General features: G+C 36.4%; 1 protein-coding gene across 1 annotated transcript; it reads right to left on the bottom strand.

The window, feature by feature from the left end:
* Window positions 1-14,958: 14,958 nt before the first annotated feature.
* LOC112279279 (3',5'-bisphosphate nucleotidase AHL) lies at window positions 14,959-19,600 on the bottom strand. The gene is made up of 5 exons (XM_024513551.2): window positions 18,292-19,600; window positions 17,256-17,640; window positions 16,615-17,035; window positions 16,017-16,283; window positions 14,959-15,641 (listed from the first exon to the last, which is right to left on the bottom strand). The coding sequence occupies exons 1-5, from the start codon at window positions 18,880-18,882 to the stop codon at window positions 15,338-15,340; spliced, it is 1,968 nt and encodes a 655-aa protein (XP_024369319.1). The 5' UTR covers window positions 18,883-19,600; the 3' UTR covers window positions 14,959-15,337.
* Between the last annotated feature and the right edge of the window lie 2,232 nt (window positions 19,601-21,832).

Below are 21,832 nucleotides of genomic sequence, written 5' to 3' on the forward strand. Positions count from 1 at the left end.
CTTGCTAAAATTGGTTTGAAGAAGATCCTCCCTATCTTTCAATGCTATCTTCCCATCTTTCCAGCAAATAATTCACTGCCGTATCATATTATTAAATTCATTACAATCTTTTCTAGTGTGTGAAGCATCATCACACCAAATGCATCTTTGTACATATCCTTGTTTTGAAACATTCTTCGAATTATTTATAGAAGTATTCTCTTCAAGTCTTGCCAATTTGATTTGAAGATCTCGCATTCCTCGTATAATTTCTTCCATACCCATATCTGCTTTCTTTGACAAGGATGTCGAAGGTTGAACTGTAGGCATTGTTGGTGGTGTTGTACGTACTGGAGCTTTGGGTGCTTGTACTGTTTTCGGAATATTGCTCCTATCCTTCTCCCTTTCTTTTTTTGTAAGCAACCCCACCGCATCTTCAATGTTCTTCCACTTCGTTGTCAATCCTTCATCTTCTTCTTTGTCTTCAAGAAGGGGTTCTAATTTCTCTTGCAATTCTCCATCAGCAGCTTGAAGAAATAGATCAACTTTGTTCGGCTCCAATGTCAATTTTTCTACCTTCGATAATTGAGAGTACTGCCTCTCAAATTCCCTTAGTAGCTCTGTTGCTTGCAAATTCTTATTGGGCCGTTCAATCCATCCCAGAAACAGCTTCTTAGTAACGCGATCAGCATCTTCCAAGAAATATTCGTCTTTCAATGCATGTGAAAAATCCTCCCATGAATTCCCACAACGATCCATAATCGATGTAATGTGGTCCCTTATCTCCGGTATTGTAGCAAGTCCAAATAGTGCAACCATTTTCTTCTCGAAAACCCGATTTAATTCCATTTCACGAACATAACATCTTAAATACCTTGAAATATTCCTCCCATCAAATTGATTAATTTTATTGACCACTGCTTGCAATGCTTTGGTTGCCAAAGCTTCCTTTCGATCATTGCTTTGCTGTTGCTGCATTGACAATGAAAAGGCTTGAAACAAACTAGCAATAGATGGATCCATGTACATACCTTGTCCTTTAGGAGACTCCCCACCAGAAACTCCTCCCAAAAATCCTTCAAAATTTTTATTTTCATTTTCCATAAAAATAAAGATAAAATCAACCAAAATCCAATACCTTCCACCTCAAGCTTTCACGTCGGATTCACCACTTTTTGTCGTATTACGTGCCTTCCTGCTCGAGAACGTGCCAGGCGTCTGACTGTAGAAGGTAGTATGGAGATTCACCGATAGTCAAGCAGTCTATCAGTTTTGACTACTGGAATATAAACGACTGCAACAATGTACTGTAAATCTATATGGATGCTCTTCGACTGCTTGTCGAAGTCCTTTTTGCCCCAGTCGGTAGGTCTCTAGATGTTACAGAGAACCCCGAACAACCCAAACTGTTAATCTTCAATACCGCTTTGTACTTACGATCTTGTATCCACTGACTGTCTTGTTAGATTAACCCAATAAATTTCATTCATTCCGCATACTCAATCCTATAGACACCCTTTTAATCCTTCAATCACAGACGTAACTCGATTTTACAAAACAGTCAAGTGTATTCAAATCCACTTCATTAAAAATCTCGATTCACCATTACTATACTGACTTTAGCAGCGATTGCCTCAGTCTTCCCAAAACTCTACAAAGAAGAAAAATCCAAATTCTATGTCTTTCCTTCCCCAACCCGAAGCATGAAGCTCCTCTCTCTAATCCCCTTGATCTTCAAAAACCTCCAATGAAAACCGAACTAGTAACCTTGCAAAAGCTTTCTCCCGCTCTTCCGATTCTCCTTCAAACTTATTCTCCCCCTAACCTTATCCTCTTGAATTCCTTCAATCTTTTGCTTGGATCCAAAATTGACTCTCGCCGTCAGAGCTTAGATCTGAAATTGGCTCACGTCATCAAGGCCTTCTCCTCCGTTCTTACCTTTAAGAGATCTATTTATCGCATACAACGTTCCCTAAAACGGCACAGAGAACAGGACAGCCTGAAACAAAATTGAAACTCCGTACTTGGGTCCACATTGAGTCGCCCGACCAATTCAGGTCCCATATTGGGAAAGATGCCTGTAGTAACCTGGATGTTCGCACAATTGGGTCAAATTGGTCCTCACGTCAATTCAGGTCTTATATTGGATAAGAGTCCAGTAGTAACCTGGATGTTCCCATAATTGGGTCTGCATTGGGTTGCCCGGCCAATTCAGGTCTCATATTGGGTAAGAGGATCCGGATTGGATTCTCGAAATTGGATCCAATTGGCTCTTCGAACCCGTCGTGTGAATTGGTCCTTCTCTTCCTACTGACTCCTATTATTGGAATTGAACGGAGCATTTCAGTATGCCCCAACTGACTGTAACGGGGTGACTGAACCTGGCCACTCAGTATTTGTACAGGAGTTGGTCATTGCTCCCAATATTCGAGGTAACTGAATATTAATAAAATTCCCCTTTCTTTTTATTTTCACTATATACTCGTGTTACAACATGACACCGCATCAATTTGTATGTCTTCTATCTCTGAATGTGAATTCATACTACTAACCAATATAGTTGAGGTGTGGCAAATCGTATGTTGTCTTGAGCGTTGGTCTTGGCAATGTTGGAATAGGCAGTTATTGCACTTCATAGCTTGGCTAATAGCTTTGTTGAGTGTTTGTGGATCAAGAAGAGTTAACAACAAATCCTTCACATCATCCCTTAAACTCCAATAGAATTGACTCATCAATGCTTCTTCGTCCCAATTGATGTCGCATGCTAATTGCTTGAAATCTGATGCATAGACTGATATAGAGCGCATTCTTTGTCGTAGTGAGCAGATCTTTGTTGTAGCCCATCGAACCTTGTCGTGTTCACCAAATGCTTCCACAAACGCCTCCAAAAAGGTTTCAAAGTTGTTTAGTATGGATGATCGTTTCTCAAACAAAGGAACAAACCATGATAGAGCTTGCCCTGTAAGTAAGGTTCCAACAAGCCCAATATGTGACTCTTCCATTGGATAGCGTTCGTGCTATAAAATTGTTATCAACCTAATTTGATTGACGAATCCTCGAAACTTGAAATGCGTACCATCAAACTTGTCTAGAATGCTAACTCGAGGCTCCTTATGTTGTAGAACCAGTGGTGCTTGTCGAACCTGAGACAAAGTTGCTTCTCCAAGTGTAGAAGTTTGAGGCTGGTGCAACCTAGATTGTGCCATCTTTGATGCTCCATCATTATGAAGTCTTGCCACGACTCTTTCAATCTTTGCAGTTCTTTGCAATAACGTAGCGAGGGCATTCATGATAGCATCCAACTTGGACTCCGAACTTTTCATCATATTAATGTCTTGGCCTCCAGCCATTCTAAGAGAAGGACAGAAATGACTCTACAATAAGACGATATTGGTTTAGAGGAGGATACTCTGCAACCTCTAAAATGCCTTAAGAGCTTTAAGAAAAGGGATAATCTACTCTCTCCAAGAAGAATAAGACTCCAATATTGTAACAAAAGAAGTATCAGTTTAGAGGAGGGTAATCCGCAACCTCTAAAATGCTAGTACACCTCCAAGCAGAGGGATAATCCACACTCTAACGAGGAAGAAACTAGCTCTGATATCTGAGGTGAGTGCAGTTTCGACAAACTGTCACGGATATAGAAATACAAGCTCGAGATCTAACAAGAAGTTCAAGAAGAACTGACAAGAACTGGATTAATTAGATGAATACAAGAACAACACCAGAGAGGTGAGCTAGAGCTCCAAGAGATGTATTGTCGAGACTGAAGAAGTCTTCAGCTTTGATTCCAATATATACTCCTATTTAGGAAGCTTCTCAAACAACTTCTACCAACTAAGAAGCTTCTCAAGTGACTTCCACCTACTAGAAAGCTTCTTAAATAACTTTCACCAATTAAGAAGCTTCTCAAGCAACTTCCAGCAACTAGGAAGCTTCTCAAGCAACTTCTATTAATTAGAAAGCTTCTAGAAGGTTTCAGAGACTTGCTTCTAGAAGGTTCTAGAAACTTGTCTCTAGAAGGTTCTAAAGACTTTGTTCCTAATAGCTGCAGTCTTCTATAACGCTTTTCAAGGTATTTTTCTTTTTTACATTTTAAAAATGGCCGAAGCTCAAAATTTACTAGTTTCTATATTTCCACCAAAGTCATCATCTACTCTAGCACTATAACTTGTACTCTCTCGTGATGCTACTCCATGTTCTGTTAAGTAATCTTGAACCAATGCTCGCATACTTTCTTTGCCAAAGTTGGTTTGAAGTAGATCCTATGTATCCTTTAATGCAATCTTTCCATCTTTCCAGCAAATAACTCCTTACTATACCATATTATTAAATTCATTGCAATCCTTCCTAGTATGTGAAGCATCATCATACTAAATACATTTTTGTACATACCCTTGTTTTGAAACATTCTTCAAATTATTTATAGAAGTATTATTATTTTCGTTGTATTCAAGCTTCAATATACCAAAGCAATTGAACTAATAGAAGTGGCTTTGAACACAAGAAAAGATTGGTTATATGAATTGGGTCTGTTAGTATCACAATTGACTGTACTCTAGCTATTTGAAATCAATTATCAAACTACAAAACACGAAGGCTTATTACTTCCATCTTAATTCAAACCATAATCCATTCTATAACTATCAATTCAACTATACTTCCATATTCTTATCCGTTCATGTGCCACTTACTTACTTTGTGGTTCATATATATTCAATTACTGATCTCCAGCTTACCTATTGTATTCAATTTTTTAATTCATCACACAGAATTCAATATCTTGGCTTACGACTCTCACAGTTTGGCTCTCCAGACTAACTTCTCAGTATTCAAAAACTATCCATTACTCGTCAACAATAAAGAAACAAAAAAGAAGTAGCAACAAGCTTGCCCCGACTTATGACTATCACAGTTTGGCCTCGATCTCCCTTTCCTAAACTTCTTTATCCTACCAAAAGATGGACTGTCGGCCAACAGATTCCAAAGGTTATGACTCTTTGAATTCTTAACTATTTATTCCTCTAACAACCTATTGTTACCAACTAAACTGCCCAATCATCAGTCTAATTCTCAAGTTTATCAATAATCAACCAATAAATTACCACAAAGTTTATTTGATATTTTTTTCAAGTCTTGCCTATTTTATTTGAAGATCTCGCATTCCACGTATAATTTCTTCAATATCCATATCTCCTTTCTTCCATGATGATGTTGAAGGTTAAACAGTAGGCATTGTTGGTCATGTTGTATGTACTAGAATTTTAGGTGCTTGTACTACTTTTGGAATATTACTCCTATCCTTCCTCCTTTCTCTTTTTACAAGCAGACCTACCGCATTTTCAACATTTTTCTACTTTGTTGTCAATCCTTCATCTTCTTCTTTGTCTTCAAGAAGCAACTCCAATTTCCCTTGGAATTCTCCATCAGTAGCTTGAAGAAATAATTCGACCTTATTCGGCTCTAATGTCAATTTTTCTACCTTAATTGAGAATACTGCCTCTCAAATTTCTTTAGTAGCTTTGTTGCTTGCAAATTCTTATTAGGCCACTCAATCCATTCTAGAAATAGTTTCTTAGTACAACGATCATTGTCTTCCAAGAAATATTTGTCTTTTAATGCATGTGAAAAAATCTCCTATGAATTTCCATAATGCTCCATAATTGATGTAATATACTCTCTTATTTTTGGTATCATAGCAAGTCCAAATAATTCAACCATCTTCTTCTCAAAAATCTGATTTAATTCCATTTCTCAAACATAACATCTTAAATACTTTGAAATATTCCTTCCATCAAATTGATCAATTTTATTGACCACCGCTTGCAAAGCTTTGGTTACTAAAGCTTCTTTGCAATCATTGCTTTATTGTTGTTGTATAGATAATGATAAGGCATGAAACATACTAGCAACAGATGGATCCATGCACATACCTTGTCCTTTAGAAGAAACTCCACCAGAAGCTCTACTTGAAGCTCCCCCCAAAGCTCATTTAAAATTTTTATTTTCATTCTCCATAAAATAAAAATAAAAATAAATAAATTCCAATACCTCCCACCTCAAGCGTTTCACGTCGGATTCACCACTTATATCATATTACATGCTATCTAGCTTAAGAACGCATTGAGCATCTGGCTGTAGAAGATAAAATAATGTTTTGCAAGTATCCAAGTAGTCTAGTGGGTTTCAACCATCTAAATACAAACTATTTCAGATTTCAATGTAAAAGCTTACTCCCAATATAAAGTCCTTAGAAATACTATTTTTAATAACTTCGAGATATTATAAGCATAATTTTTTCTATTATTTGTTAGTTTTATTTTATTTATTTATTTATTTATTTATTTATTTATTTATTTTTTAAATCCTAACCCTAGACAACAAGCTTCGACAAGTTATAATTTTCAATCTGACTATCTGATTCTTATAAAACTTCTACCACTAGTATCTTTACAAGTCTTCTAAATGTTCAAGAAGTTCAATCCAATCCAACTTACAGATTACAAGAAAATGTCCTAAATCCACACTGATGTCCCTTGACCGCTGCCTAGAAATTGATGACGAACTGTAACTTATAATTTTTCCTTCTCTAATTGTTAGTTCTCATTCAAACTTTGTGTGCAGCTCCGCTTTTAAGTCCTCGACTTACCGCATCAAAATTCACCTTATCCCAACTAATAGATCTCCAGATATTATAGAAATCCTAAACGACCCCAATATGCCGACTTCTGATACCTCTTTTCACTAATGATCAAATATCCTCTATCCATACTATTAGATTAATACAAATTTTTGCAAGCACTTGGCATACTCAACCATCTAGACACCTCTAAATTTTCAACCACATATATTTCTTCAATTTCACAAAATAGTCAAGAGTACTAGCCTAAACTTTATTACAAAAAAAAATCCAATTCACCAATACAAACACTAACTTTGAGCAATAATTGCAAAATCCTCCCAAATCCTATGAAACTTAGTCTTACACCTTTCGAAGGAGCTTGAAGCTAGCTCTCCGACCACAAAAATCTCCTAATGCACTCTTCTTTTTTCTTCCTTTTCTTTAACTCCATGAAGTCTCCTATTCTTCTGCCCTAGACTCGAAATTCGAACAACAGACTGTGCTTCCATGGAATTTCTACCTATAAGACAATCTTTCCACGAAAAAGATATTTTTTCTAAAATGGCATAGAGAACATAACAACTTGAAATGGAATCAAAGCCTCCGTATTCAAGACCTCGTTGGGTTGGCCAACCAAGTCAAGTCTTATACTGGATAAGAAGCCCGTAATAAGACCTGGATTGGATGTCCCCATAATTGGATCAAATTGGCCCTTCACATCAGGCTTAACCGAATGTTAAATTGGTCCTTTCTCCTTTTGTCGACTCCTAGTAAGAACAAATATCCTACCAAATTTACCAGAGAATCTTGAAGACCTCAATTTATTTCCTCAATTTTTCCTTGGCTTTCAATCTGCTGATGCTGATTATTGAAATTGAATGGAGCATTAAATTGTTGATAAGTATGCCCCGACTGCTTACTATTTCCACATACTAGAGCATAATTATCACTAACTCTGAGATTGGGACATTCACCAGCATAATGATCAATCTGTCTACAACAAAAACAACGAAGTGGTCTTCTTGCACCCCCATCAGGCATATTGGGTGTCTCCACCGATATATACCTACTAGGCTTATTCCATGTAGGCTTAGAAAATGATCCTGGTTGTCCCATTGGTACGGAGGGTACTTGATTCGATGATGCTGGCGGAGCATATTGCTGATGTCATGTACGGTGGAATAGCTTGCAATGGAGTGACATTAACTGGCTCCTAAATATTGGCCCTAGAATTGGCCAATGTTTCTAACATCCAAGATGACTAAATATTAATAAAATCCTTTTTATCTATATTTTTACCATATAGTCATGTTACAATATGACATTGTGTGGCTAGAACCTTGTACAATGCCTAATGAATGTCCTATCCTCTCTTCAGAATCCTTTCTATATTTTACGATAAATATTATTCTAGGACCTAAACATCACAAAGCCTTTGCTTTGCTAGGTTCAGGATCTTCAACATGTTTCTTAGATGAAGAATTTGCTAAAAGACATAGCATACTTTTAGTAAAGAAAATTAAACCTATTCATGTAGAAGTCATAGATGGTCATCCGTTGTCCTGAAGAGATGTTACTCATAAAATCCTTCCTATAGAAATAACAACTAATGGTCATAGTAGCTTTGTAATATTTAATATCATTAGATATCCCTCTAATCTAGTTATTTTAGGTTTATTATGGCTAGAAAAATGTAACCTTGAAATAGGTTGAACTTCTCGTAGTCTTGACTTTTCTGAAAGTATAACTAAGAGCGTAGTTAATTAAGTAGAAAGTTATAAGTCTAGTATAATTAAACTTATATTTGTTGGTGCAAGTGCTTTCTTGCATGCTACAAAAAAAGGATCATCTTGTGTCATTTATGCCACACCTGTTTCTATTGGTGGAAAGACTTCAAGTGGCATTCTAAGCCAAAATCAAGATTTTTAAGATGTATTTGAGAAGAAGAATGTGGATACTCTTCCAGAACATCGTTCCTATAACTCCTCAATTAACCTTCAAGAAGGAACATAATCACCATTTGGACCAATCTACAATTTATCTTAAAATGAGTTAGCTGAACTCAAGGAGTATATTGAAGAAAATTTGGCCAAGAAGTTCATATGCCATTCTAAATTCCTAGTAGGAGCTCTAATTTTATTTGTGAAGAAAAAAGAGGAATCATTGCATGTGTGTGTCAATTATCGAAGACTCAACAAAATCACTATCAAAAACAAGTATCCGCTACCTTTGATATCTAGACTCCTTGATCAGTTGAATCAAGCTAAGATCTATACAAAAATAGATCTACGAAGAGCATACAATCTAGTATGCATCAAAGAAGGAGATGAATAAAAGACTACGTTTTGAATAAGGTATGGACATTTTGAATACAACGTCATGCCTTTTGGACTTATAAATGCACCAACAACATTCCAACATCTAATGAATGATGTCTTTTAGGAGTTTTTAGATGATTTTGTTGTATGTTATATAGACAACATCTTAATCTATGCTAAGAACTCAGAAGAACATGAAGTTCATGTTCAACATGTATTACAAAAACTAAAAGATGTAGGACTCTATGCCAAGATAGAAAAGTGTGTATTTCACACTACTCAAGTCGACTTCTTAGGATACATCATTTCAAATGATGGACTTATGATGGATCCTAAGAAAGTTCAAACTATTATAGATTGGAAGATCCCAAAAACGGTAAGAGATGTCCAATGCTTTTTGAGATTTGCGAACTACTATCGGATCTTCATCAAAGACTTTTCTCAAGTTACAACTCTATTTACAAGTTTGACTTGTAAAGACAAACTCCAATAGAATCAAGAAGCAGAAGTAGCATTTGAAGCTTTAAAGACAATCTTTATTTGTGCACCAATCTTATATTGTGTTGATTTTTTTAAGCCATTTTTTATGGAAACAGACGCATCAAACTTTGCTTTGGATGTCGTATTATCACAAATAGAAACAAATGATAAACTTCATCCAATAGCTTCTTATTCCAGAAAATTTTTAGCATCCGAGATCAACTACAAGATCCACGACAAAGAACTTCTTGCAATCATGGATTTGTTTTAAGAATGGTACCATTATCTAGAAGGAGCTTCTAGCCCAGTCACAATATATACGGATCATAAGAACCTTGAATATTTTATGTCAGCACGTATTTTGAATCGTCGCCAAATCCGTTGAAGTATGTCTTTGTTAAGATTCAAATTCAAGATCACTTATTGACCAAGAAAACAACAAGGTTTTTCAGATGCACTCTCTAAACGAACTTACCTTGCACCAAAGGAAAGAGATGCTACTTTTGATCAACAACGAATAATTCTCTTGAAGCCAAAGCATCTTCATCTTTGAGCAATGAAATAAATACTAACTGCTGATTCAACTTTCATTAAGCAAGTTCAGTCAAGTATGTCTTCTGATCCTTTTATTTGTGATATTAAGGAAAATCCTTCAAAGTCTCATGATACTTCTAAGTTTGAATTCAAGAAGAATCTATTATATTTTGAGGGATGCCTACATGTTCTAGAAGGTGAAGCTCGATTATGTATTCTTCAAGTTCGTCATGACTTTCCAGCAGTAGGATATTTTGGGTACAATAAAACTTTAGAATTAATATCCAGAGACTTTTAGTGGCCTCAAATGTTGAAAGCAGTCAAAGTTTTTGTACAATCTTGTGATATTTGCTCAAGATCAAAAACTCCTCGTCATCAACCTTACCAACTTCTTCAGCCATTACCCATTCTACAACAACCATGGTCTTCTGTTTACATGGATTTCATCATGGATCTTCTTATCTCAGGTTCTTATGACTCTATATTCGTGATAGTAGATCGTTTTACCAAGATGGTACATTTTGTACTATGTACAAAACCTATTATAGGTGAAGAAACAGCTAATCTCTTTCTTGACAATATCTATTACTATCATGGATTATCCAAGGATAATATATCAGATAGGAAAACTCAATTTGTATCAAGTTTTTGGCGGACTCTTTTCAAGATTCTAAAAGTGGATATAAAACTACCTTTGACATTCCATCCTCAAACTGATGGACAAATGGAGTGTGTTAATCAAGTTTTGGAGCAGTATTTAAGATGTACCATTAATTACCAATGAGATGATTGGATAGCTCTTTTGCCATTGGCAGAGTTTGCTTATAATAATACAATACATTTTTATACAAAACAAACACCTTTCTTTGTCAATTATGATTATCACCCATGATTTGATACTTTTGACTTTTCAAAAGTTGATAATCCTACTGCAAAAGATTTGGCAATTCATTTGTGAAAGCTACATGCAACGATGAAGGTGCAGTTAAAAGAAGCTCAAGAACAACAAAAGATCAATGCAGATATCTATCGAAAGAAACAACCACCATTTCACATGGGTGATAAGGTATGATTACTTCGTTGCAATATCAAGATTAATCGTCCTTGTGACAAGTTGGACTATCGAAGGCTTGGACCATTTTCTATTCCTGCACAAATCAATCCAGTTGCATATTATTTACACCTATTGGAGTCAATGAAAATCCATCCAATATTCCACGTATCTCTTCTTGAACCATACAAGACAATGGACATACCAAGAAGAAGACAAGCTCCATCTCCTCCTATAGAAGTGAAAGAAGTCTTAGATTCAAGGCGACGTCGAAATAAATTGGAATATCTTGTCCATTGGGGCAGATATAATATTAGTAAATGCACATGGGAGCTAGTAAAGAATCTTACAAATGTAGCAAAGATGGTGGATGCTTTTTATCGACGACATCCATCAAAATTAAGATGAAAACCTTCCTTATAAAAGAAATAAGATCTAAGCAAGATAACATTCTACTTTCAATCCTTGTTTGTAGCTTCTTTGTAGTTGTGACACTGAGGAGATAAAAAATCAACAACCAGCAGATTCGACTCAAGACCCTTCATTTGTTGACGTGCTAGATGAGATATTACGATTGTCATAACCTTCAAGATGACACAATTGAGATGAAGATCTTCAAGAATGACATGTTTTTCTTAGAATAGATGGCGAGATATAACACGTTTGATATCACGACCTTAGAAGGGACTCTTGATGTTTAGTGATTTTACTAGAGGTAGGAACAAGTCCTGACGGTGTTCCAAATGTTTTATTTGAAGGAGGTTATGAAATCCTCAACAATGATCAAATAATTGAGTGGTCTTTCTGCCTTGGTATGGGACACTATGGATGGTTGAGAGGCCCTATCAATCATCTACAAAGAAAACAAAGATCAGAGTATGTGGCAAATATAATTCGTCGCATCATAGATTTCCTCAACATATGATGACCGCTCCTTATAAAACTTGTTCCTAGAAGGAGGGGTAATGTCATGGACATATGCATGTAAGCTAGTAATTACATGTATAAATAGATAGAAGTAAACAAAAGTAGGTAAAAATAAGTTAATTCTATAATATTTACTATGAAAGCTTCCTAGAAGCTTCATAGACGTTGCTTTGACTTTATATGTGTCTTTAATTGACTTTTTGGATTAGCAACGTGGTCAATAAGTTGGCCATGTGCCACACATGTTGTTAGCTTGAAGACCAATCTAACTATGTGGTCCACACGTAGAAAAACTTGCCTTGTAAGTCAAGGCATGTGTCCTACAAAGTCAACACATATTGGAGGTCTTGTAGAACATCGCCACGTAGTCCCTAGTTAGATAGTATATAGAGAAAAGAGTAAAGCCTTCTTCACTCTTGTCAACTACTTTCTTGCTTCTAGTCTACTTTCAAGGATCTCTAGTTTTCTTGGCTTTTGGCAATAGCCATTCCGGTTTCTTTCTTTATATACATATCAAGTTATTTCTATTTTGTCATCTTTCTTTGAGAGAAGTCTCACTTATTTATTTATTTTTATCAAGTTCTTGTCCTTGATAAGATGATCTATAACCAAGAGTATTAGGAGCCCTTTTTTCCGATTAATGAGTTTGATTTTTCTCAAACTTTATGTACTTGATGTTTAGTTAAAGATTAAAATTTGAGAAATATTTTAGCCAAAGTCAATAATTTAATTATTAGTTATTGGAATTTTAAGACTATTATATGGAGTTTGTTAAGATTTACTCAAGATTTACTTACGACTTATTTAAGATTTGGTTAGAATTTATTCAAGAATTATTACAAATTTTTATTTTCAGTATTTTTAAATATTTTTTATTAATTCTTTAGAATTTTTATTTTTATTAATTTTTTAGGATTTTTTAATTATTAATTTTTTAAAGGTTTGATTATGATTTTTTAAGACTATTTTGTAAAGTATTTAATGATTTCTTTAAAAATTCTTTATGTTTTTTTTTTTAATAATTTCTTTAAAACTTGTTTTGGATTTGATTAAATTTCATTAGGATTATTAAGGTTTAATTGGGGTTTTTTTTTGGTATTCCATTAGAGTTGTTAGGGTTTAATTGGGGTTTTTTTTTTATATTCCATCAGAGTTGTTAGGACCTTGTTGTTGCAATTTCGAATTCACCTTCCACAACTTAGTGCGTGGTGCATTCTCAAGCATGACTTCATATAATACAACAATTCTCTTATTCTTTCATGTCACATATTGTTTGTCAAATAAGAAATTTGTGCATGCAAGAAGAGCAATAATTTTGAAATTGTTGTTGTAACATCAATAAGATAAAAACAATTTAATAAATTCTTTTTGAGTGAATTTGAATTAGTAGATTAGAAATAGATTTGTAATCAAAGGCAAATATGTTGATGAAGCTACTACTAATGTGAGAGTATGCTAAATGAAAAGAATTTGGTTTACATCCACAAGTAAACATTTTATATGAGAACTTTTAAGAGATTTTTTTATAAAAAAAATAACATTTTTATGACTTATGATAGTAGATGATTTCTATAAGAATTTCAATAGACCATGAAAAACAAAAAATTTGCTAGTCAAGATTCCAGAAGTGGTAGTGTGTTGTGCAATAATGACAACATAATGTCCATGAAGCAATTATTCTTATGAATTTTTTGAAGGAACTACGGTAATCAACAGGAAGCTAAAAGTGCAACAAGATTTGAAATACGTAAACTAGGTATTGAATATTCTTTTGAAACTGAAAGTATTTTAAAATTATTATGAATACAGAATACCACTAATTACTGTTTCTTTCAAAACACTTCTACAGAAAACAGTAAGAAAAAATGTGAAAACAAATGAAATATATATATATATATATATATATATATATATATTGACAAAAGTACATTAAAAACATATAAATATTTTAATCTTTTTTCAATAAAGATATCCTAATTATGTATATATATATATATATATACATACATACATACATATACATATGATGTTTTGATATTCTTTTATATTTTTATCACCATTTTAAAAATTATTATTATCTTTTTATTTTTTTTTAGTTATATATATATATATATATATATATAGCATCATTATCATCATCAATTTTCATTATATCTTTTATATTTCATTTCTTAGATATTAAGCTTGTATGCTCAATAATCTTGTGGAAAATAATATTTTAATTATGAAGCTTTTTTTTTCTCTTCTTTCAAAAAGTATTTTTTCTATAAAATTTTGTATTCTAGTTAGAGATCTTGATCTTTGTTAAATACAAATTAGATGTGCTGGAAAGACTATTTTTTTCTGGCATATATAATATGAGGTATAGTAGTAATTCCTTTAAAATTACAATCGGACATAGTAATTATTGTAGACAAAGTCAAAGCTTTGTTTAATAACGGTTTCTTGATTAAAGAACCAACACTAAAGAAATGAGTATTGGACTCTTTTCTTTAATGTAACTATTCACCAATTGAATCTGTATTTAGTTTAAAACTGTTTAGACAGTTAAATCTAACCCTTGAATATTTAGTTTATATGGTTTTTAATTCATGTGAGACCAATTTCCATGAATTCAAATACTTTGCTGCTTGTACTTCTTTTCTTTACTAGACATGTTTGCACAAAAATAATGATTTATATGTGTATATATATATATATATATATATATATAAAGTAAAATATGATTACTAAAGAGTATGCTCTGTTTATCACCAACTTTTTGTAAGAAATAAGTAAAATGCCATGTATTTTCATCTTATTTTGCACGTTCCACATCTGATTATTTTTTGGACTTGTATTTATACAATAAAATCATTCATTTATTGGAGAAGGCAGCAAATGAGCTTTGTTACTGAGCTACAGCTGAAAACCTCAGGAACGCAGCGATTTAGCAAGCCGCTTCCAAATCCAATGGACGCAAAATCTTTAGACATATAATCTAGTAAGAATGCCACAAGCCTTAACTGCAAATTGGATAATTCTTGTAACGTGGAAGAGCACTGGGATCGAGCCAAAATGGACTTTAAAATTAATGTACTCTTGGAATTGAGTAAGCTAGTACTTCACGGCCTAAAGATCTTGGTCAAAAACCCCCACTTCAAGAATTGCTATATACACTGCCTGAATCGGGACACGATTGTGTCCCGATCATAAGAATCCTACATATTACTCAGGAATGAAAAATTTCAGGAAGTCTGTGAAGTTAATCCACTACCTGAGTTATTCCCTCCTTCCGAAGCCAACGTATTACAAGCTGGCCACTTCCCTATGCAGGTACTACTCGAATAGAACAATGACCCCGTAATTAGAACAATACCTACTTATGTGTAGTCAATAACCAACATTGCCAAGAGCAATGATGGTGAAAGCCTTCCATTGCACATTTCAAAGAGTAGACGAATTGTAACTAGCATCCACAGCTGCAATGATTTTGTTGTGCAAGGACTTTCCACAGCAAGCTACAATGCCACGATCCAGTCCTTCCAGAAACCGACCCTTGGAGAAGTCAAGAGGTCGGCCACCTGCGTCAGTTACCACACCGCCCGCTTCTTGGACTATGAGCACACCCGCTGCATGATCCCAAATTTTCTCTTTGTACCCAGCTTTTGCAAACTTCATGAAGATTTCTGCATCCCCTCGAGCAACGGCTGCGTATTTGGCCATGCTGTAGACTCGCAGTGGTTGATTCCTGGACAAAACAGAAAGACACTAGTTCAAATCCTAGACTTGACGGTGTAAAAGAAATGCAGACGTAACTCTTTTTTGAAAAGATTGAATAGGTAGGTCAAAGTAGATAAACATCGTTATCAATATATTGCCAAACCAGAAAAGGTGGCACTGATTAATGATAAGTTGTTAATGAATGTAGCTTTGGTAACGCACGTAGAATGCAGTAAAGATAAAATCTATCTATTTGAAAACCAGGACACCGTAGCGTCCACCAGTGTCACGTTTGAGGTTTACAGAAAGGTGTTGAACGCATGAACCGAATGCTCATCTATAGTTACAAAATCATGAAGTCAAAAGAGACGGACAAAGGGTGGGAATATGACAGGTCAGTTACCTCAAACCCAAAGTGTCCGCCAGACCAGATGTAAAAGAATGACTTGAGTTGGCTCTCTCAACTGGCTCACAAAAAGTTGCGTCTACCGGATCAACCACCGATGACACGCAGACCTCACGAGGAGCATGAAACTCATTGAATGATTCTCCATTAAAAATCATGGGCTGCACCCATGCTCGACCTTCTCCTTTTTGGGCTGTCATGACACACCCCCGGTGCCAATGGCTAGGGTCTGGGGGTGCAATCTTCATTGCCATTCGGTAGTATCTGTTCAGATATTTCACTACGACTGTTAAAACGTAGTGTCCATTGGAGAATCCTCAGAGATCTAATGCTAAGAACAGTTACCTACTCCAAACCAAAATAAATCTACATAGCACCCTTCCCATGGTAACTAAAATTAGTAAAGAGAAAATACCCAGCTAGATTGTAGAAGGCTAAAGAAACCAATTTGAATAGCACACTGAAAGATTGGTGACGATGAGGTGTGATAAGATAGGTAGACCTAAAATTTTAAAATTTGAGTGAAAACAAACACAAACAAATATCTGCTTTGCATAATGACTTACGAAATATTAGTAGAGAAACAGGCGCTTACTTGTGATGATATCCCAACCAAGCTGGCCTCATTGGAAAATTTGGACATCCTAAAACCCCAAGCACAACTTGGCCATCGTCTACAAGAGCCAGGGCAACTGCATATTGGTCTCCACGAACAAATCCCAAAGTACCATCTACAGGATCAAGCACCCAGTGACGCCCTGTAGGACCACCAGGGGCGGTTCCTTTGTTTATGAACTTGAGGACTTCGTAAGAGCGAAGTGGTTGCTTTGGAGGCGCTATGCCCACCGCGGAGGCCTCACGTAAGCATTCATTTACAGCATTGACGACCCTCTGTGACATGTCTACGCCACTTTGACCCCTTAGGCCTTTCGTATCTTCTTCAGCTACCATCGATAACTCTTCCCCTTGAAAAGATTGTGAGAGAACCCAGCTCACAACAGCTTGCACTCCCCAATCTATTCCCAAGCCAGCGATTCAGAGAATTTCATCAGCACACATATGTACTTGAAATGCTTTCATTCAAAAATTTAAATGCCTAAAAAGACTTCACGCTTCAGGGATCCTCTAAAATTTCTCATAAGTCCTCTTAAGCAACGACAGTGACTGGAACTTGGTGTATAAAACTCGAAACTGAATATCTTGGTTATTCATAAATTCATGCTGGTACAAAAGTACCTGCCACAGTAACTACAGACTTGTCCTTCTTAGACCTTGCCTTCTCCTCGTTCCGAAGTAGACGCTCCTGAACACGCTGGCTCAGCATGCAGGCAAGCTGGACGGCTTGAATAGCAGCTGCCATTTCTCGACCATATTTTCCCTGCACATCCGGTTTGCTTCTTATCTGGTTCTCTCGAAGCCCAGTTGGCCACCAATCCCACTCTTTGACTGGCTCAACGTATGCTTCACTCTGTGCTTGTTCGACAACACGAAGTGGCTGCTGACCATCAAAAAGTCCCACAGTCTGCGAAGGGTCAGGGTGAATTGTCACGAGGTCTTCAGGTATAACTTCCAGGAAGACCGGTTCAACACTTGATTGTAGATTGTAATCATTACGATTGTTCTGTGGAAACAGCAATACCAAAATCAGTTAACACATTTGAGCGTGAATATTATCAAGGGAGGATCAAGTAGAGTCTGCACTACTTCTTGGAATTGCTGACTGGCTCGTCTAAAACACAAAACAGCGAGCACAATCGTCCAAGAAAGAGTAAGAAAAAAACAGAACCTAAAACGTTATTAAAATTATTCATAATGTAAATCAGGCCACTTCTGAACAACTCAAATTACTATTAACATTAAGCAGAAGCACTTGGCCACTTTGATGTTCATGAGAATTTAAACCTTAATTATAGAGATCAGGAGGGGAATGCATTAAAAAAACCCAAATTGTGGGGTTAAGGCATTCCTGAAAAACCTAAAGTAGAGCATATAAGCTGCATTGAGCAAGTTGCCCAAATGATACCCTTACGTGCTTCGTAAATTCAATTCTTCTGATAAATGAAGGGTTACCATCATGTGCCGTAGCAAAAAAAATTGAGTGGCGAGACAATCTCCAACGAGTATGAAATCATACGCCGATTGTAATGCAGCTTAAAAATCAGGTTTCTATGTTCCTACAGCCGCGCCCAGTTTTTGATAGACTAAGATAGCGATCGGAATTTAAAACGTATTTTACAAATGCAAGGAAAGGCTCATTGATTTTCTCACAAACCTCTTCAGAAATAGGACGGCCATCTTCTGAAGTTTGTCGCAGTTCTCCTGGCCTGCCCTGCTCGATTTGCCCCTCAACAGACGAAAAAACCGCTGAGGTCAAACCCTTAGGTGTCTGTGATGGCGGCGCTCCATTATCATGACCCTTACGAACACCTCCATCCTGATTGTCCTGCCAAAATTTGTCCAATTCGGAAACGCGAACAACCCATTCTTCTTCTCTCCCTTCCTTGACTTCTACACTAACTTCTTCTTTCACCTTGTTCGCACCTGTGGCAGGACCTACATTGGATGTTTCTGTGCAGCATCCTATTCGCCCGCCATATCTCGTGCTCACGACACCATTTGAGACCCTTCTTTTGGTACTCCAATTCTGAAAAGAGTCGAGCCTTGAACCCGCGAGGCGCAGCAAGTTCGCAGAGGGAACGCAGCGCCACGAGGAAATCATGAATTCGGCCAGAGGAAAATTCACGACATCCCGACGAAGGGCCGCCCGCAGATGATCATAACTAACATATCCAATCTTGCAGATATGTCGCCCGTCTTCACCGATGTTCACCGAACCCACCCGGAGAAGAGAGGTAATCGACATTCTTGCGCCTCTCTGTGGCCGGTCTGCTTCTCTATCATCCTCGTCCGCTTCCTAACTAGTACATTTTTGCACAAATACTCAAACAACAGGAAGCCTCACAAAAAGCGTTTAACTTCCATTGTAATATAAAAGGATTCAGTACCAAAACCAGCAAAAGCTTCACCTGACACCTATCTCCGACCTCAAGTATCAAACAATCGGGTTTCAAACTACATCTGCAAAAGGCAACATCAACTATAGCTCATAAGCCCAGAATTACAGTGTCAACCGAGCTACTTCTTGCGAAAACCATATCGCAACCTACATGAGCTCCACACCCCTGCTGTCAAATCTCTGAAATACAACAGCACCCAATCCACAAAGCAACGCTCTCCTCACAGCACCATGATCCCCTGTTCTAACGCCTCCACCAACTTACTTATCACCTCGACCTCATCGTGACTACAGCTCAAAATCCCCAAATCCCGAAAACCAAATTTCGACGGTCATAACCGCCACCTCGGACCCCCTACTTCTTCTTTAAACCCTGCTGCCACAACGAATGTGGCAGGCGCACAACAACAGCTCACAGTGGCCGAGAGCTGAACAGAAAGAGTATCGAAAAGCGTCGAAAGTATTTGAGAGAATGTTCCTGTTGATGAAGATTATGATTGTGCTGGAAACCTGAAACAAGGGCGGAACTAAAGCAAATCTCCAGTTCCTTTGCGAGAATGCCCCCTCCTTCCCTTTATGAGAGCCCCCGCTTCATATATATATATATATGTTCCTCCAGTTCGTAATATTTCATCCTTCACTGCACGCCGTCCACACACGTACAATGTGCCAATCCCTGCAGCGCACAGACAGTGTCTCTCCCATGGATGAATAAGAGTATCAGTTCATTAAAGCCATGGACGGAATAGTAACGATTGAGTGCAGCAAATTCAGCGGCGCACTGAACTCTGCAAGAAACCTTCCACATGGTCACACCCAGTGCACTCTTCCTGGAACTTCGATCAATTATACCCCATATGCGGATTGCCATCTATACCGTCTCTCTCTCTGTGTGTGTGCGTGTTTTCTTAGCTGAAGTTGAGGGAAAGTTTGTGAGAGAGTGGACAGTTACTCGCAGTAAATGCGGTGGTGGCGAGTGATCTTGTACTCCTGGATTCTCTCGATGCTCTTTTTCCGATGTGACACTGTAGCCGCGCCTCCGTTTCCAATTCCTTTTCCTTTCTCGTCATGCAGCTAGCTCCCTTTCATTGTCCTCCTATGTGCGGCACCACCATTCATTCCTCCACCGATCACCATCACAGCCTCTCACTACTCCTCCACTGTTGCTTCCTTCTTTGCGTCTTTCACTCCCAGCCCATGCAATGCTTGGGTGTCCATGCTCCTCTACAGAATCAATCAATCAATGAAAAAGGGGGACACTCTGTTAGTATCGCGTAGTCAGATCGAAAGAGTAAAAGATGAATTACATGAGGCAAAGCCTTATACATATATACATATATGTTGGCTGCACACAGCCATCATCTTACTAACTCTAATTAGGTGAGTATACACTTATTGAATTCGGTTACACTATATAGTACTACACTTAGTGTATTTGGTTACCAAATACGTAGACTATACTGACACCGTCCTGTAAGCTCAAGTGGCTGTTGGGTGTATCCTGACCCTCCATCTAACTGTATTTAGACCAATCAGATTTATGGACCGATGGTGGTCCAGTACTTCATTGTTGTGGATTCACAATATTGCAAAAGTAATCCCACTAGTAATTCATTTTGTGATTTTTTTTCCAAATCATTGGATCTCTACCATTTACAATTTTATCCTTCAATCTGGACCATTGAGTCTCTTGCATGTATATCATTTTTTCTCTTTTGGAATGGCCATTTTTGTTCTCCTATTTTATGGCTCTCAATTGTTTGTTGCTGGTATTAGTCTTGTTTTACTTGATTTTTGTGTCGTAGTGATTCTCTCACCTAAATGAGTCATTTAGAATGTGATGCTACACATTATCTTGTTTTTGGTCATTAAGATCACCTTTTTTACACAAGTATTTATGAGGTAGCAGTTCTTCTTTAGTCAGCAATGTGCTACCAATGTCAAGAACAGTATTGATTCATGTAATCATGTTTTTTTTTTTCTTGTCTCTCTTGCTTGAATCATATGTATGCACTTGCTTTTGATACTAATATGTAGTTGGTTGTACTATCATGTAGAGGAAGCAAAATGCCCTGCCCCTCTGTCAAAGTTCTACGATGCATAGAGAAACTTCTCCATAGCATTTTTATTTTCACCCTATTCCAATTATTTTATATTTCTTCTTCCAACTAGTATCATCTTCTCTTTAATTATTCATTATGTTTTAATTTCTTTTGAGGTTACATTTAGTATTGTTTGGATATGGAACTCTAACCTAGCTCAAACCTATATTTTGAAAACACTCAACACATTTTGGTATCATTTGTTAGAATCAACACTTAAGGAATTAGAAGTAAGAGTCACTAGTTTTGATGAAGATTACTCTCTATATCATTATTTTAATATATGAAAACAAAGATATCAAATTAATGTTTGTACTATTCAAATGCTTTTCCATTTTGCAAAATATGTTAAAATACACTCCAACTATTATATGCTCCTTACTTGTGCTCTTCTTATTCTAAATTGGAGATTAAGTGACATTGAAGAAGGTCAACCAAGCTATGAAAATTGGAGCATATTATGAGAGTAGAGCAATGTTTCTAATGAGGAGCATGCTCACTAAAATCAAATCATTGATGAACTTTCTTACTCAAAAGAAATAAATAATTATTAATATGTAATATTTTATAATTTAGATGATAGAATCAAACAAGATAGAAGAATAAAGAATGGATTCAATTTAATCACAAAAAAATATTATAAATAAAAAATTGATACTTACCTTATTAAATCTTTAAATTGAACAAACGTTTAG

This window comes from Physcomitrium patens, chromosome 3 (assembly GCF_059467195.1).
Source record: "Physcomitrium patens ecotype Gransden chromosome 3, ASM5946719v1, whole genome shotgun sequence".
NCBI classification, from domain to species: Eukaryota; Viridiplantae; Streptophyta; class Bryopsida; order Funariales; family Funariaceae; genus Physcomitrium; species Physcomitrium patens.

Excerpts from the sequence above, each read along its gene's own strand:
- LOC112279279 (XM_024513551.2), bottom strand. The coding sequence starts at position 18,882 with ATGTCGATTACCTCTCTTCTCCGGGTGGGTTCGGTGAACATCGGTGAA. Across the intron at positions 17,036-17,255 it reads GTCTGTAGTTACTGTGGCAG|ATTGGGGAGTGCAAGCTGTT; the intron begins GTACTTTTGTAC and ends GCTTGGGAATAG. Across the intron at positions 15,642-16,016 it reads GCGGACACTTTGGGTTTGAG|GAATCAACCACTGCGAGTCT; the intron begins GTAACTGACCTG and ends TGTTTTGTCCAG.